General features: G+C 44.2%; 3 protein-coding genes across 3 annotated transcripts; all 3 read left to right on the forward strand.

Moving 5' to 3' along the window:
- The first annotated feature begins 1107 nt into the window (after positions 1-1107).
- On the forward strand, positions 1108-4299 carry LOC137125652 (uncharacterized). Its single transcript, XM_067501461.1, has one exon. It carries the CDS (start codon positions 1156-1158, stop codon positions 4288-4290), a length of 3135 nt encoding a protein of 1044 aa, XP_067357562.1. The 5' UTR covers positions 1108-1155; the 3' UTR covers positions 4291-4299.
- Positions 4300-7624: 3325 nt separating this feature from the next.
- Positions 7625-13464, forward strand: LOC137125648 (uncharacterized). Its single transcript, XM_067501451.1, has 2 exons — positions 7625-11403; positions 11966-13464. Exons 1-2 carry the CDS (start codon positions 8388-8390, stop codon positions 12673-12675), a joined length of 3726 nt encoding a protein of 1241 aa, XP_067357552.1. The 5' UTR covers positions 7625-8387; the 3' UTR covers positions 12676-13464.
- A 230-nt stretch (positions 13465-13694) lies between these two features.
- Positions 13695-18508, forward strand: fam185a (family with sequence similarity 185 member A). Its single transcript, XM_067501469.1, has 8 exons — positions 13695-14251; positions 14383-14492; positions 14921-15013; positions 15242-15380; positions 16544-16585; positions 16682-16777; positions 16895-17029; positions 17177-18508. The coding sequence occupies exons 1-8, from the start codon at positions 13828-13830 to the stop codon at positions 17287-17289; spliced, it is 1152 nt and encodes a 383-aa protein (XP_067357570.1). The 5' UTR covers positions 13695-13827; the 3' UTR covers positions 17290-18508.
- The last annotated feature ends 7 nt before the right edge of the window (positions 18509-18515 follow it).

Below are 18515 nucleotides of genomic sequence, written 5' to 3' on the forward strand. Positions count from 1 at the left end.
ACGGTAGCCGCCTATGTGCACGGCCCTGCCAGCGAGCCGGCGAAGCTTAAAGCTCCAGTTTCTACCTTTGCATCTATCACCAAGGTGAAAGGTCTCACGGATGACGGGTTTCCGCCAGTCCCAACGCTGGAACCTAGCCTCGCCGCTCTTTTTGGAGTCAAGTGCAATCTCAGAGCCGGCCGACGCCCCGCTCCACCCTCTCCTAAAGATGCATTGACAGCTCGCCTCGCTGACCGCTCACATCAGTGTGCGTTTCAGTCGGCAGCGGCAGCTAATAACATCTTTGTTTTAGCTAATGCCATTTCTGATCTGGCTCTCCTACCTGATGCTCTTCCCGACAAGTACGCTGAAGAGATCAGCAAGTTTTCCAGCGCCATCCTCGCCTTGTGCGCCCCGATAGCGATCGCTTCGGCGCGCATCTCGGCATGGCAAACCATGATCGCGAGGAACGTCTGGCTCCATCTTTCCTCCATCCCAGAGGCTGTTAGAAAGGATATGCTGGAGGGACCCATCAGCCCTGATGGTCTGTTTGGTCCCCATTTCCAGCACCTTGTTAGAGAGATGCAGACGGCTTCGGAAGAAGCGGAAAAGATTCGTCGCCATGTCACAGCTCCCTCTCGCTCCGCCGGTCACTGGCGTGACCGCCGTGAGCTTTCTCACAAAGGCGCCCCGCTTCATCAGCGGCAGCCGCTTCGCGACCTGCTCCGGTGCAGCCCGCTCCTCCACCTCCTCCACCTGCCCCCCAGGCGGCAGCACCAAGTCGCAGATCTTCCAAGCCTCGCAAATTGGCTTGCTCCTGGTCTCGCCCTCCGGTGGAGCCTCCCCGGAAGCAGAGAAGATTTTGACGGGTTGGGGGGGACATGTGTGATTCGATTGTTCTTTGTTCCAAATGTGGTTGTTCTGTTTGTTTTTGCAATAAAACTGAACATCTCCTAGAGGGCAAAGATTCCTATAACCAGAACACCCCTGGGTTTCCACACCCAGCGGTGTCCGCGTCCCACATGTCCCCCACTCACAACAGCCCGCTCGTTGTTAGCCGCCGTGCTAACTTTACGAGCCGGCTAGTTTCTGCTAAGCAGCACACTTTATCTTCTGAGCTCCATACAACGTGCCTCCCCGCTGATACACTTGCTAGCGGTAGGGGAACGTCTGTTTATGAGCCCTCGGGGGCGCGCCCGCCTAGCTTTTCGGCTACGGCTGGGGCTTCCCCGACGGACAGCCAGCCCCTCCCGTCCTCCCCGCGTCCCTTTCACAGAGGGCCCCCCATGGGCTGCCCGGTCTTTAACTCCCCGAGCAGCGGCGGAGAGGGCCGAACGTTGGCTGGCTGCCAATATAGCAGACGAACACTGTCCGCTGTCACACCCACTGTCGGAGCGTTACCATCAGTGGACGCAACTGTGTGTGTTGGACAAGTGGATGGACAGAATAATTCGCAAGGGTTATTCTCTCCAGTTTGCCACACCCCCGCCGAGCTTCGCGGGGATCCTGGAAACCCGGCTTTCATCCCCAGCCCACGCGACAGCTCTTGCGTCAGAGCTGTCCGATCTCCTGGGGAAACAGGCCATCAGCGTGGTCCCACCGATGGAAGAAAACCAGGGGTTCTACTCTCGTTACTTCCTGGTTCCAAAGAAGTCGGGGGAAATGAGGCCAATTCTGGATCTCTCTTTTCTCAACCAGTTCATGGTGGTCCGCCGCTTCCACATGTTAACGACAGCCTCAGTTCTCCGGAGCGTGCGCCCGGGAGACTGGTTGTCCTCGGTGGACCTAAAGGACGCATATTTTCACATTCCTGTCGCCATGCAACACAGGAAGTTTCTGCGTTTCTCCTTCCTGGGCGTACGGTACCAGTACAACTGCCTACCGTTCGGCTATTCTCTCGCCCCACGCACATTCTCCAAATGTCTGGAGACAGCACTGGCTCCGCTGCGCGCTGCCGGCATGAGAGTGCTGTTCTATTTAGACGATCTCCTTCTCCTCGCTCCGTCCCGGGAACAAGCTCTCCTGCAGATGGTGGATTTGGTGACTCATTTATCGTCTCTGGGTTTCACGATAAATTGGCGGAAAAGCTCACCGTTCCCGGCTCAGTCGATTATCTTCCTGGGCGTGGAGCTGGATGTGCCGATCATGCGGGCGCGCCTCTCCCAGGAGAGGAGAGAGACGCTGCTCGCCATGCTCCACCGTTTGACTCCCCGTCGCGTTGTCACAGTCCACTCAGTCATGCGACTGCTGGGCATGATGGCCGCGGCTCTCTCGGTGGTTCCCCTCGGCCTCCTACACATGAGGCGACTGCAGCGCTGGTTCTCTCGCCTGCAGCTCGATCCTGTACGTCATCGCAGACGTTTGGTCATGATTCCCCCATCAGTGGGTCCGGATCTAGCCTATTGGAGGGGACCTCGCGTCATGTTAGACGGCGTACCCCTCGGCCGCCCCTCATCACACGTCTCGGTGTTCACAGACGCTTCGCTGTTGGGATGGGGCGGGACATGCCTCTCTCAGTCAGTGGGTGCTCCCTGGCCAGAGGGCATGTCTCTCCACATAAACGCGCTGGAGCTGCTCTCTGTGTGGAACGTTCTTCAGCATTTTGCTCCGGTGCTCTTGGATTGCCACGTCCTTGTTCACACGGACAATACGACGACGGCTTCCTATATCAACCGTCAGGGTGGCGTGAGATCATCACGGCTCCTCAGCATCGCCAGGAGACTGCTGCTGTGGGCGCACTCGCATCTCCGCTCCATCAGAGCTGTGTACATCCCCGGCGTTCTGAACACCGCCGCGGACACTATGTCTCGGGGGGGGGGGGCCCCGCCCCGGGGAATGGGTGCTGCACACAGAGCTACTCCAAGAGGTTTGGAGCAGGTTTGGCAGAGCCGAGGTGGACCTTTTTGCAGCCAAGGTCAATGCCCAGTGCCCCCTTTGGTTCTCCCTCCGAGCTCGAGATTCCCCCCCCCTTGGGGTGGATGCATTCTCCCATTGCCCTTGGCCCAGGCGGCTCCTTTATGCATTTCCGCCTGTCCCTCTGATTCCCCGGTTACTAGACCGTGTGAGAGAGGAGTATCTCACCGTCATCCTTGTGGCCCCAAGGCGAGTGGGGGCACCGTGGTTCCCGTCACTCTGTCAAATGCTGGCAGGCCCGCCCTGGGAGCTCCCGTGGCGTTCGGACGCATTGTCTCAGGCCAACGGGATGATCCGCAGTCCCCCAGTTCTGCTCCAGCGCCTGTGGGTCTGGCCCCTGAGAGGAAGCGCCTAGCCGACCAGGGGTTTTCACCCCGCGTGGTGGCCACCATTCAAGGTGCAAGGGCAGCATCCACCACTTCCTCCTATGTAGCCAAGTGGTCATCCTTTCAGCGCTGGTGCTCTGAGAGGGGCGTGTCTGCCTCTTCATGTCCTCTTCCGCGGGTTCTGTCTTTTCTTCAGACCCTCGTGGACAGAGGCTTATCCCTCAGCACTGTGAAGACCTATGCTGCTGCGATCTCCTCATGTCATGAGGGGTTCGGCGACAGGTCTGTCTTCAGTCACCCCTTGCTGAAACGTTTCTTAAGGGGTGTGAGGAGGCAACGGCCCCTTTTGCGCCCCTTGGCCCCTCCTTGGGATCTTTCTCTGGTCCTCCGTGCCTTGGTGGTTTCTCCGTTTGAGCCGCTGGAACAGGTTCCCCTCAGGCTCCTGTCATGGAAGACGGCGCTTCTCTTGGCTCTCACCTCTATGAAAAGAGTGAGTGACCTCTCTGCCCTGTCAGTCTCCCCGGAGTGTCTTTCAATTCGTGGGGATCTCAGTCTGGCTGTTCTCCGCCCTAATCCTGCATTCATGCCCAAGTGCATTACCAGTTCTTTTAGGTCGAGAGTCATAACCTTGGAAGGTTTCTGCACACCTCCTCACACTTCTGAGGAGGATGCCTCCTCTCATCTGCTGTGCCCAGTGCGTGCTTTGTCCTACTATGTGGAGCGCACGTCTACTATACGCCGTTCCGAGCGCCTTTTCGTGCACTACAGGGAAGGCTCTGCCGGGCTTCCTCTTTCCGCTCAGCGCCTGTCCCACTGGCTGTGTGAAGCCATTTTTCAAGCATATGAGTCCTCTGGGGCTCAGCCACCAGAGGGAATCCGTGCACACTCCACTAGAGGAATAGCTTCCTCTGTGGCATTGCTCAGAGGGGTGTCGGTGGAAGACATCTGCCTGGCGGCATCATGGTCCTCCACCTGCTCTTTCGTCCGGTTTTATCTTCGAGACGTTTCACGCCCCTCACTTTCCAGTTCTGTGCTTTCTGCACCCCAGAGTGCACACTCTGGTGTCGGTTAGTATGTCTTGTCTCTCCATCTCGTTCCCCAGACCCTCAGTGGGCTTATTGAATGCTCTCCCACTGCCTGCCGGTGTGTTCACAGCTGTGATTCCCCCCCCCTTGTGTTTTTGTCACAGTTCAGGTCGGTCCAGCTGTGAAGCAGGGTTCTGTTTACTGCTCCTAGCTGCTGTATGGCACTAGTGGGGCGTGGACTATATCCTGCTGTAGCATTTGGTTCATTATGCTACAGCCAGAGGGCAAGCAACATAGGAAATAGAACGATGGTTACGTACTGTAACCCCAGATTCTATGACTATGTTGCGCAGCCCTCTGGCTTTTTGGGCCCCACTAGTACCTCTTACTGGCTGAAGGAAAATGGTCAGTTAGAGGGAATAAGTGCTACAGTCGCCGCTCTCTTATGGTGTGATTGCGGACGTAATTGAGCACACCATGAGAGCGATAAAGTAGCAACTTTTTGGCCCACTCACCGGTGGGCGTGGACTATACTGCTTCAGTTGGCGCGAGCGCGCAGGGATTGGTTCATTATGCTACAGCCAGAGGGCTGCGCAACATAGTCATAGAATCTGGGGTTACAGTACGTAACCATCGTTCTATTAGTACATTATGTTAATAACATTTCAACAAAAAGTATAAATGCTGTCTTTCACAACATGGGAGAAAGTGAAAGGTGTTTTTGTTATGACAGAACTTTTTCAGATGGCTTTTTCTCAGTCTACCTCTAGATGCCACTCTCGTTCACATGTGCAGCCACTATATTAGAAGTTTTAATCTAGGAATAGAAAGGAGATTGGAAAGGATGGACACAGTGTGTTCATTAGTGCTGACATTGGTTTACTCTGAAATTTGATTTGTTTATGTCTTTTGTCCCAAATTGTTCACTAAGTGAATGTTACATCGTGTACAGACACTTAAACCGATGTCACAGAAAAGAATAGACAGTTTGCAGCACAGCAAACTAAAGGTTATTTTTGGTTCCCATAACATGGGGCAATGCAGAGAGAATAGTCCTTTACCTTCAGTAGTAGTGAAAAGTTAATTTACTCAAGTACTGGAGGAAAATTTATTACATACTATACTGTATGCAGTTTTGGATGAAGGTGTTTAGCAGGGTTTTTTTTTGTGATACAGTAGTTCTACAGTTTAGTATTATTAGTCTTACCTCTATCACTGATCTTCTGTGTGCTGGTTAAGAAAGCAAGTTGTCATTCTAATGTAATAGGTTTCCTCCAAATATTCCACTAATAGTGAGAAGAGGAAAGGTCAAGGTCACTTAAGATCTCGATATACACTCAGTTGCACTTCTCTGTGCTTCCATATCTAGTCCATTCACGGTGTATTATGCATGGTTTCTATTAATTGCAGCTGGGAAATACTACACAGAAAGCAGCACAAATTCATTCAGTATGAAAAACAGGATATGATGACGGGAAGGTGACAGACACAGATAATCTATGCCCACATTGCTTCAATAGCCTTCATCAGATTAAAGATTCTTAAATATAAATTCCAAACATCTCTTAATAAAGTCCAGGCTTTTGGAAAAGAAACAAATTGACCTGACATTATCTGGTGTTGTTGAGCTGCAGGAAATCCAGCCCAGATGTAAAGGCTTCACTTTTTAAGAATCACTATCAGTCAATTGACCGAAAGCATTCTCACACATGGCAAAGGAATGTATCAGTTACTGCAGAATTAAAGAATTGGGACAGTTCATGTAATTAAAAAACACAAAGTCATTTTTAATTTCAAACTGATACACAATGATCTACAGGATTTAGACAGGTGTTGTATCATATAACTGCTTTGCTAATTGACTATGTTCATTTGTTCTCAGAGCGAGGCATTAGAATAATATAGTCCAGGTTGGTTTGTACCTTTAGGCAGAGAGTCTAAGTGTGATATTACAAGAGGCTGGTGCTGCACTATGTCAGTGTCCTTGGGTTCAGTCCAGTTCATTTGGAAATGGGACACTTATGCATATAACAGACATGATGACACTGGCTGCTCTGCCCAAAGTGGATGGAGATGAAGTGGTGAGCCAGGAAGCCCAGGCAGCAAAGCAGGACTGATGGTCAAATGTTTGTTTTAGTCTGGTGGAAAAAAAACACAGTGTTTACACGATCCAGGACAGAGAGTGGGCCAAGGCAGCTTGCCGAGGGAATTCAAAACACTGTATCAAGAGGGTACACTGAGGAGATAAAAACTGCAGTCCATAAATGGGTAAAGCTTCATGTGAGAGTTTTATTGGGAATAATAGAGTTTCTGGCTCTGCAGTTTGCAGCTAAGGAGAACAAGATCAATGAAAAAATCAATTTAGTTTGGCTACTATCAGATGAATCAACCCTAATAACTTTGATCACCTAACAACTAACTAACTAACTAACTACCTAACTCAGTAACTAACTAACTACCACCCATTATTGATCTTCTTGCATCCTGTGCATTACAATATTTTGCTGTCGCTTAGCAGCAACTGTCTGAGATTTATGCTTAGCTGTGCTGTAAAAGATGTGTTTCACAAAATATTAATCAATTCGGCCTAGTGTTCAGACAGAAGTATCCTGACAGTGTAAACATTTCTCTCACACTATTTCCCAGTGTAAGTGTTGTGGGATTGAAGTGTCAGTGAAAGGTGAAAGGATTTATATTCCTGGCTTTTATCCTGCCAACAGTTGTCAAATGTCAAATTAGCTCATAACCACATTACCAGAAGAGAAAGAGAGACCCAGCTTGAAATGTAAAATCAGATAGAGTTATACAGTTATAGCCACACATAGCATATATAGTCTACTAGCTCTAATAGTCTTGTTGAGAAAATTTAAGTCATCATGCTATAAGGTGCCATTTTCTAGAAGTAGCTTTGAACTTACAGGCCAATTATTTACTATATACTGAGCCTTTTTCTCCCACTGTTCCTCATTTCGATATTGCTTCTTCCTACAGTCCTTCCAATAAACAAACTGTTTCTATTGTCAATACTAAAGAACAGCTGAGAAATCTCTTCAGCTTTATGTAGTCAGAACTACTGGCTAGTAAATGCATGAGGGTCAAGTTTCATCACAGACTCAAAATAAGGTAATTTGAGTGGCTTTACAAGAAGAATGTGCAAATTTTAAAGATTAAACATTAAACACAAGAATTGCAGGCGATCACTCATATCTTGTGTCCTGTTATGGGACTGACATTTACACCACGTCTGAAATCTGAGGCCTCATTATCTTAACTCCTTGCCAAGCATTTGCCTCATTTAGTTCATGTGACTGTGCTTTCTCTCGTTCTTATTTTCAGTGTGCTGACACAATGACTTCATTAAAAGTCCAGACATTTGAAGAACTTACAATCTATACACAGGGAGATTAGATTTTCCACACAGACACCTGGTCACTAATCCTGGACACTTATCGAGGATTAAAACTGTTTGCATAAAGTCAAAAGTCATTGGCATTGCATTTGGATCAGGCGTTTTTGGATAAGTCTTCCCAACTTTCATTACTCAACCCAGCAGCTAATATTTTGATTTAAATGCATATTTTGACCTGTTGCATCTGTCACTCATATGTTTGTGGTCCCATTGACAGGAAGCCTGGGATTGCCTGCCAAAACAACTGCGACACACATGCATATTCAAGGCCATGGTATAGTCTTATCATTAGAGCATGGATTGAGAATGCATTACAAATGGTCTTCATTAAGTGATGTGAATACAATGATGATAAATTGGTATGTAATAACAGCATTATAATAAGACATATGTTTTCTAGAGCTTTCTGCAGTGATTTAGAACCAGCTGCAGTACAGCTAACGCTGCTTTTATTATAAAAAAATTAATGTTTTACAATTTACCATACTCTATTCTTATCAAAACAAGAACATCCTTACCCTGATACTTTCATGTTTTGTTTTGTTTTACTGTGTTATTCTTCTGAAAAGCATCTTGTTTTTCAGTTTTCTCACACTCACTCCATTGGTACCCCTCCTTCCTCTCCTCCCTCCCACCTTACCTCCTCCTCTCACTGTCACTGGACTTCACAGACTGAGGTGGGTCTTTTTTACACACTCTCCCTCCTCTCATTTAGTTCTTCCCTCTCAGGACGGGATGAGGTTAACAGCACTGTGCATTTGTGGGACCCTGCTGGCCCTTTTGAATCTCTCTTGGGCCACATCAGACTATGGTGAAGGAGACCTCCTGGTGGATAAGGGTTTTGGACCTTGCATTGCAACTTTAAGACCTGAGAGGCCTTGCAGAGAGGGGCAGGATGAGAACACGTGCCCCTACATATTCACTCTGCCTCCACTAACTGTCCATTTGCCAAAGCAGCTTAGGGAGCTGGAGAAGATTGTGAAGGATTTGCAGAAGCTGAAGGACAATGTGGATCAACTGAAGAAGATCTGTGAAGACTGTACAGTAAGACAAAGTAAGAGAAGGTGTGAAAGTCAAAGAGAGAGAGAGTATGAGAAACTGAATGAGGGTACAGCTAGACTTGGGGATGAGAAGAACTGGATGAATGAGAGTCATGCTGACATACTAAAAGAGAGTGGAATGAACAGGTCTATTGTGGAAAAGATAGAAGGAGATGGCGACACTGACTACGAAAACAGAACAATTGTGGAAGAGAAGGATAGAAAGAAATGGCAAACAGAAAGAGAGGAGAAAGGAGTTGTTAAAGAAAATAAGAAAGAAGACCCTTTGAAAAAGGTGGGAGCAAAAGATGGAAATACTCAGACAAAGTGGTTAAAAGGAAAGGACAAACTAGAACAAACAAAACTGCCAAATACAGCTGGAAAAGACAGAATAGAAGATGCAGCAAGAGAAAGAGTTGTTGAAAACAGAAACAGGCAGACAGGCACAGACATAAAAAAAGAAAATGATGGGAAAGGGTTTTCAAAGGGAGAACAAGAGGATAATGTAGACAGTGGAAAAGAAAGGAAGATGACAATTAATAAAAACAGTAAAGAGGAAATACAAGAAAGTGACCCTTATGTGAGGCGATATGAAATGAAGGAAGCGGAGAATAAGACCCAACATCAAATAGGTGAAAAAGACAAGGGCGGTGGAATAAAGATGTATCAGGAGCATGATGAGCATACAAATAAGGAGCAAGAGCAGCACAGAGAGGAGAAGAACAAAAAAAAGGAGAAAATAAAACAGACTGAAAACATTGGGAGTGCAATAAAGGAGATTATAAAAGCGTGGGAGGTGGAGAAGGCGGGGGATAAGGAGATAGGAATGGAGATCAACACAAAAAAAAATGTCTCGATTGTACACAGAGAGAGTGATGATGAATTAGCTTTTAGCAAAGCAACTGAGAAAACAGACTTTGTTCCAATCAGCACAACTCCTCGGTCTGCCGTTAGTTTAGCTGCAAAAGATGACGCCATGGACTTAAACCAAGCAACATCCTTTACACCATCTCTTCCGTCTCCTCCTTTGTCCAGTTTCACTTTAAATTTGATGACAGATGTCAACCAAAGAACGACCACTGCCATTAAAATACCAACCCCAAACACAGGAGCAGCTGGAATTTCTGAACACCCAAGTAAATCAACTAAATCAAGAACACTGAGTGGCTCTGGAAAACAGATAACCAGTACCACCACTAAGTTAATCTCTAAAACCAGCACCAGACCTGAAGCAAATGTACAGGCTCAGGTTGTTTCAACCACAACCATCACTACTCCCAGTCACAATTTATACTCAACTTCATTCCCAGGAGGTGCCAATCATGGCCATGGGTCTGCTAAGAAGAACATTGGCTCAAACACTAACATTGGCTTGAAAACTCCACTCGAACGAGAACAGAAGCCTGGTGAAAAGCACAAACCTGAAATTAAACCTGAAGCAGACCAAAAGCCGAACAATCCCAAGAATGACCATGAACCTGGCCGAACTCCTCTGCCTGACAAAACAACAAAAAGTGACCAAAAGCGAAAGTCTTATCAGCTAAAACCACTGACTGGCCTGGAATCTAAACCTGGCAAGGAAACTAAACCTGTTCAAGCTTCAAAACCTGACCAAAGACCTTGCCCCGATAATGTAACAACTGATCAAAATCTGAAAAACAATAAAAAACCTAACAAAACAAAACTTAACAAAAACCATCCAGTTCATGTGACAGATCAAAAGAGTAAAGTAAATGTAAAACCTAAACCTGGTCAAAATCCACAAATTACTCAAGGGCTCAAAACACCTCTATCTGACCAAGTGGACAATTTTAACCCAAAATCTGTGCCTCATGAAATTCCCAGAGCAGAATCCAGCAAAACAGCAAAACCCAAGGCCCCCGCTAAACAAAGACCACCAACCAGAACTGTACTTAAGCCAGGAGCAACACCTGGTCAGAGGCCAAAACCTGCCGTCCAACCACAGCCAAGTTCAAAGACCAAAACAGATTTGGATCTTCATCTTATCAGCGTGACCACTTCGATCCGCATCCAAGACCCTCAAAGTGACATGCCACCTACATCTGCCGCTGTAAAACAGATAGCTGATGTGACTCGTTCCCCAACGGACACAGAGTTCAGTCCCAGTACAATGAAAACCATCACTCTGGGTCCAAAGACATACAACACTCTGGAGACAGGCTACTTCCCGCGCAATCACCCTCTTCCAAAAGGCTTCACAAAGCACTTAAACAACGGGATTAGGTTTGATGTAAACCCACAAGCAGCAGGTAAGCCATCACCGATTCCAGTGACACCAAGGCCAAACAATATCCGTGGGATCAGTCCAGAACCAACAAAGCCAAATCTAGGATCTAAAACTGACTCACAAGTGACAATTCACAATATGGAGAAGACAGCACCCAGACAAATTCCAGATCCAGACAAAATAATGATACCAGTCCCTTCCCCCAGCACCCAAACTACCTTTACAATGAGCCCCAAGTTCAGGTCACCCACCCCTGTGCAGTCTGAGCCCCCAGAGCCCTCTACTCCCAGTGCACGCGAGCTGCGTGTAAAAATCAACCAGGTGGCTGCGTTGCTTAATAACAGCCTGATCGTAAACAGAAGACCATTGGATGGGCATACAAAAGAGCACCCCAAGGAGAACCAGGGAGGCAGCAGGCCTGAAAACACAGATAGCAAGCTGCCAACGCTGACATCATCTAAAGGCAAGAGATAATATTTCACACTGTTACAGTAATTAGTAGAGTTTTCACTTTGTGTGCTTAAAGCAGCAAATAGAACTGATTGTCACAATAAACTAGAGGCCGATTTGTTTTAAAAATTCTGTATAAATAAATGTATTTCTGCTGGGGAAGGACCCAAAGAGGCCACATGAAACTTTACAACGAAATCTTTAAAACTTACAACCGACCAGTTAAACAGTTGTCATGTGATGACAATACTTTAGGTGAGAGAAAGATAAAAACAAATTAGTATATGAGTACCTTTTAATTGTATTACTCATTTAATTTTTAAAAGCTAGTTTGACCTGAGCTGGAGGGATTTTAACTAAGGAGACCACAGCAACGATCGGTTCAGAAAACATTATTAGATCATCTTTATATTATACATCATGGCTATTATTTGTCACAGGTAGAATATGCATATGTGCAAAATGTGTGAGTGGTAGGAACTGGCTACAGTAGATCAGTCTCTTAAATAAAGATGTTTTCTTGTATAGAACTTTTATATTACTTTATAATTTCTTCTTATTTCCCTTACCTGCAGTCATCATGACAAGGAGAGACTGCTCAGACCACCTGCTCCCAGGACAAACGAAAAGTGGAGTTTACCTGGTGACCCCTGACATCCGCAGCAAAAGCTTCCCAGTCTTTTGTGACATGGACCTGGCTGGTGGAGGATGGACCCTCATCCAGCGCCGACAAGACGGCAGCGAGAGCTTCAACCGCACCTGGGCTGAGTATCGATCAGGGTTTGGAGAGCTGGACGGAGGAGAGTTTTGGCTGGGCAACAATATGATCCACCTGCTGACCCGGGGCAGGGACATGGTCTTGCGGGTGGAGCTAGAGGACATAGAAGGGGTGAAGGAGCATGCTCAGTATGATCAGTTCAGGGTGGCAAGTGAACGGCTGCGCTACAGACTCACGGTAGGGCGGTACTCCGGGACCGCAGGTGATGCTCTCCGCTTCAGCAAAACGTACGATCACAACAACCGGGCGTTCACCACACCGGACAGGGACCATGACCGCTATCCATCAGGGAACTGCGGAGCGTACTACAGCTCCGGCTGGTGGTTTGATGCCTGCATGGCTGCAAATCTCAACGGAAGATACTATGCGGACAAGTACAAGGGAATCCGAGATGGGATTTTCTGGGGGACATGGCATAACATTTCGAAAGAGTATTACCCCATCAATGAGAGACAGTCCTTCAAAACTGTCAGGATGATGATCAGACCAAAGGGCTTTGCACCATGAGCTGTGACTCTGCCAAGGCATATATGAAAACAACATAAACACAACGAGTCTCACTAAGCTTTGAAGATGCTCCTTACAATTGTTAATAAAACGTATCATCCTGCCCAGTTATTGTACGCCAGTGACACAATGCTGCCGCCTTGTGGTGTTTGATTTGTGGGTTTTGTTCTTAGAGAATGTACATAGTTTAGACGATTATACGCCTGATTACATATTATTTTTTTATACCTGTTTAATATGATATATCATAATTTTATATATAATATTATAATCTATTATCTATTTTTGAGAGTGGGATTTGTTAAATGAGAGAGACGTCTTCTTTTGAACAGTTATGTTTCTACAAAGATTAATCTGACGGGTATTTAGCTACAAAAGGCTGACTGAAGCTTTTCTTGACTTCTGAAATAAAAATCAAACAAAAGTTTAAATTATCAGTATATTCATTTACTTAGTATTACTAGAAAAGCAACGGCAGATTGCTCTTAGATTATAGAGCTATTAGATGTACAGGAACTCGTGAAGATCTTTGGAAATTGTTTAATCCCTACATGCTTTACAGGTAGTATGAAGCCACATGCAGCTTTCTCACGTTGGCTTGTTTATTATGAAATTGAATTTTTGACAGGGTTGATAGAATAAATAAAATACGCAACAGATTATATAGAACCATAGGAGATATACAATTGTTTTTGTGATTTTCTTGTGAAATGTGATTTGTACTATCAACAATTTCCCTGAAAGGGTTGTTTTTCTCAATAAAGATTCTTTAATAAAAAACGATTATGCATCCGATCTGGAAGTAAACGTTTTTGCCTTCAAATTAAAAGAAAATAGTTGCACAATAGTGACAGTCAATCGGTTTATCTAATTATGTTTAATTATGTATTTAATTATGTATTTGTATAATATGAAATGTTAATGTCTGCAGTGGACAGGATACTGTATACTGCCGTATTTAGGTTACTCACGCTTGCATGTTAGCGGAAATCTGCGCTTTTACTGTGAAAACACACAGCGGAAGTCCTGGTCTTTGTCCATCACACATTACCAGATTTGTGACGAAATGGCAGCATGTTAAGGTCGGTATTGTGTTAATCAGCTGTAAACGCAGCAGTGTGAAGTGTAGATGAGCTGGATTACTGGAGGGTGATGTTTACCGTGATGTTTTGGAGCTCAGCAAGACAGCGGGGTTGTGTAGGACTTCTCCGGTGTTGGTCCCGCACTGTCAGCTCCAGGACTGTTACAAATGTCCGGACCTTCTCCATCTCTGCGGCAGCGAAGTCTCAGACACATGATAAGCAGCCTCTGAGGCAGTGGGGTCTAGTGGTGAGCCCCTTCACCACGGTGCACGCACAGGTGGGCTGCAGCATCTCCATCGCCCCGCTGGACCCACACGCTTTCCCCCAGGCTGACCGAGCCTTCATCTCAGTTCACAGCACAGACAACGGGCAGGAGAAGGTTGGTCTCGATCACTTAAACGTCCACTATGATGAGCAAAGCAAAGAGCTGCTGATCTCCGCTGAGAAGGTCAGCCGCAGCCTGTTGATTGATCTGACCGCACCCATCAAAAGTAGTGAGTCCTTTCTGATGATGCTGATGGCTCCTGGGTTGTTATTAAACACAATGCCATCGTGGATTTGTAAAAATGTGATATGCCAATGTCTTTAATTGTTCGTGAATAATATCAGTGTGTGTTTCTTGCAGATATTTTCATAACTTCTCAAGGAAAAGGCAACGTAGAGGTGAAGAACATGGAGTGTGATTTCTGCAAGGTGCAAACAGAGACCGGCAACTGTTTACTGAACTCTGTAAAGGTAAAGTTCGGTAATACATAGTAATATAAAAAAATATAAAAATAAAAAACAGAAGAATGTACTGCTATCTATATGATGCTCGCTGATATTACAATTTCTTTGCCATGGCAAAGTCAAATATCATGCTCTTCAATTAGGCACATCTGAAAATTGGAGACTGAATTGAAAAAAACTATGATGTTCAAAAGCACAATTTTTTTTATGTGTTTTGCATGTGTCACAAATCGTCCTCCACTAAACTTTATTGTTGCAAGATTCAGTAAAACTACTCACAAAAGTCTGAGAGCACTCTTAATGCTTACATTTTTAAAGGTCAACAAGGCAGAAAAGTTGGGAAGCCACTGCACTAAACTGAAGATGTTTTCTCACTCATAACTTGTTTCAGACTGTCAGTCCTGGTCCTCTCACTGTTCCTTGTCGTATCTTAGGCTCATCAGGTTGAAGTGCAGTCCAATGGGGGAAATGTCATAGGTGTGGGCACTATCCATGGCAACGTGGACATCAGCACACGTGGAGAGAGTGTGAGTGTATTATTGCTTGGTACTTTTTGAGCTAAAACTCACCAGACATTAGGGGGCAGCAATAGCCTGAATACAGAATTACAGAATTATTCTAAGTGCATTAAAAGAATTTGCTTTTATGTTTCACTTAATAATCTAGAGATATAAACCGAAAAAAAAGTTGAAATCATACATCACCTGACTGATTAAAGGCCCATGTAGCGATCACTTGTGTATGGTTGTTTGCAGGTAGTCGAAGTCAAGAAGCTCCAGGGCACCAAAATGAATGTTTCAACAGAACATGGCCCTCTAAAGGTTAAAGCCATCTATGCTGAGTGCAGCTGTGTCTCTACATGCTCTGGGAAAGTGGAACTGGGGCATGTACACGGTAAGCAGCAGCAGCCTCATTTACCTAAAGCCAAACATTGACAGCACATATTCCCATCTGTACTTCAATACATACAGCCTGATTAGTGCTGCAGCTGACCGCTTAACTCTGCAGTGTACAGTACTTTTAGGACCCGTCTCGTATTTTTTTGTATCAGCGGTATATAGCACAGTATACAGTGGTGTATTTCGGGATTTTCACTCCTACTTCTAAGAAATTCAAACAAGTAGATTTCTGTTGAAAACAGATTATCAACACTTACCATCTTTTTCACCTTATATGAGGAGGGAAATTGCTTTTTATAATACTGTAGATAATTATTATTGAAAAGGCTTATACTGGATATCATGATATTATGTATGAAGAAGTATTTTTACTTCATACTTCTTCATGTATGAAGAAGTATTTTTACTTCTTCATACATATTTTGATGACAGTATTTTACTTTTTCTTTTGTTTAATTATGAATCGTTATTTTACCTTCTGGTATTGTTGGGTTAAGGATTTTATTAAGTTTGAAAGCTATAAATGTTCTGCTACCTATATGCTACCCCAATTTGGCGTTAGCATTTTTGTTTGAGATTATTTCCCGTCTGTGCTTCATTTTATTTAAAAATATGTGCAGCTAATGGGGGTCAATCGGGAATCTATGGTGAAAACCTTCAAAACACCTGCTATACATTAGCCACAAGTCCACAACTGGCATATGTTAACTGATCAGTAAAAGTAGACAGTGGTACATCAGGAATCCTAAGCTTTCATGCTATTTATCTGCCGTGTGGTTGCAATTAGAAATCCTGTACTGAATGTTTGTTTCAGAGTAGCTATAAAACAGGTCAGTTGTTAAAAGAAAAAAAACAATTCTTGGAGGTGGACATTGGATAACAAACACAAACATCCCTGTGATGGAAGAGAAATGTGTCATTTACATAGAATTTTAATTCCTTCCTGATACACACGAGCCTCATACCATAGAATACATGGAAATAATTATCTTGTTAACTTCAGCGATGCAGGTCTATAATATTTATAGTCTATGACAGAGGCTGTGTCTCTGCCAAATTCTTCAGTCTTTACCATGTCCAGAGGTAGTAATTTGGCACCTATCAATTTAGTTACATACTGTAAGTTAGTAATAATGTTGACCTTTCACTGATTAAAAGGTAACGCTACTGTGAAGAACATATCTGGAGACACCGTTATAGGTAAGCAGGCTGACCCATTACACAATGACATACATATGGTATCTATCACTGGCTGGTAAAAAAACAAAACATCTAAGGCATACTTTGCCTTTGCAGATGGTTCAAATAGTTTCCTGAAGATTTCCTCTAACAGCGGAGGTATTGATGTGTATGTAGGAGATGGCGGCAGTGCTGAAGTCCACAGTCAGGAGGGTAAACACACCGTATTAAAAGAATATTCACCTGACAAATCTTCATGCCTATGTGCTGGTCTGCCGAGTTTTCTTTCATTTTTTTACAGTTTATCTCTCACTCTTATGTTGGACATAGGAGTAGTGTGTGTGCGCATCCCCACCTCATTAAGAGCTGGGGTGGAGCTCAGTGGAATGTCTGTGGAAATCAGCCCAGAGGTTGTTCTGCAGGGTGTAGAACACATCACAGCTCATGGCCAAACCACAGTTACTGGTAAACAATTATTCTTCATTGCATCATATTTCACGCACTTAATTAACTCTCCAACAAGTAAATCAACACAGAACTTTCTGTTTCCTGTCCACACACTGAATGTCTGCCATATTTCTTTGCTTGGTTTTTGATGTGTGTATCTCCCAGGTAATATGAACGTGGAGTCTCCAGTGAACCATTGGGTTAAAGCCCAGTCAGACAGAGGCCCTGTCAGACTGAAGACACAAAGCTGGCTTGAGTCACTGAAGCTGGGAAGCTGAAGGGACAGGATTTCTGAATGATCACAACAGAGCCAAATATTTACTGCTGCTATTCAAGCCAAAATGTATCTTGTGCACAGGATATCATCTAATTCAAATTCATTTTCATCAAATTCAACACGTACACTGAGCCTAGAAAGCATAACTGCAGACTGTTGCTGTTTTATGTTGAACAGATTTTGAGTGTTTGAGTGCATTACTGACTGTTTGGTGTCATATTGTTATATTTTATTAAAAAATGTGTAAATACTGTACATAAATAGGTAGTACTATAAAAACTAAAATTTGCAGTTTCACACTTTTTTTAATAAATTGGCAAATTCAGTCCAACACACTGTGCTGTCAAATTAATGACAGCTAATAATTTTAGTCTCATCATTGAATATTGAACGGTTTTCACAATTTCATATGAAACCACATCTACTACAAGACTACAATTAATATGTCAAAAGAGCTATAGCATGGCCCCAAATGAGCCGATAAACTGCACAAGAACTTGTTTCTAAACAAAACTGTCTTTATTTAATTTGCATAGCATAAAAAAATATATATTTTAAAACAAAGTACATACACTGACACTGCATAGGAACACTCACAAATTGTATGAAAAGAAACAAAAGCATGTATCAAATTGACAACCTCTGATTTCAGGTCACTGAACAGGTTGAAAAATCCAATGTGCTTTGTAGATTGTTGTTTGTGTATGATAGTGTAGACTCATTCAGTCTTTTAGCCAGAGATAGGCTTAAAACCTTGGCATTATTGCAGTGATGTATGGTATCTTGCAACAGCTTGACTTTACATAGTATCTGTGTAATCTAATCCAAAGAATTATTTCTGTAAAAAATGGCAAGTTATGCCAGTAATTTTGCTGCTGTCACAAAGTATTAAATTAGGTTTTTCTCAACCAGGGATCCAGGGGAATTAGCCGGTTCTGTTCAGCATCTGTTCAAATACCATATGCAAAATGTAGTGTAATAGAACCAAAATGGAGCAGTAAGCTTTATCATACACTTATTGTAATTTTGTTAGTTTAAAACAAACCTACTATTGAAATTGCAGCCATATTTAGGATGCAAAATATGTGGAGTAAGAAACTTTACTGAGAACACAGAGAGGTTATTGACTAGTGATTTTAGTGTGGACTGTCTCAAATTTCGGTTTGTTGAAAATGCTCATAATACGTTTTGATAAAAAAGATATAGTGATGGTTACATGATTTCCAA

Source organism: Channa argus, chromosome 4 (genome assembly GCF_033026475.1).
Source record: "Channa argus isolate prfri chromosome 4, Channa argus male v1.0, whole genome shotgun sequence".
Taxonomy (NCBI): domain Eukaryota; kingdom Metazoa; phylum Chordata; class Actinopteri; order Anabantiformes; family Channidae; genus Channa; species Channa argus.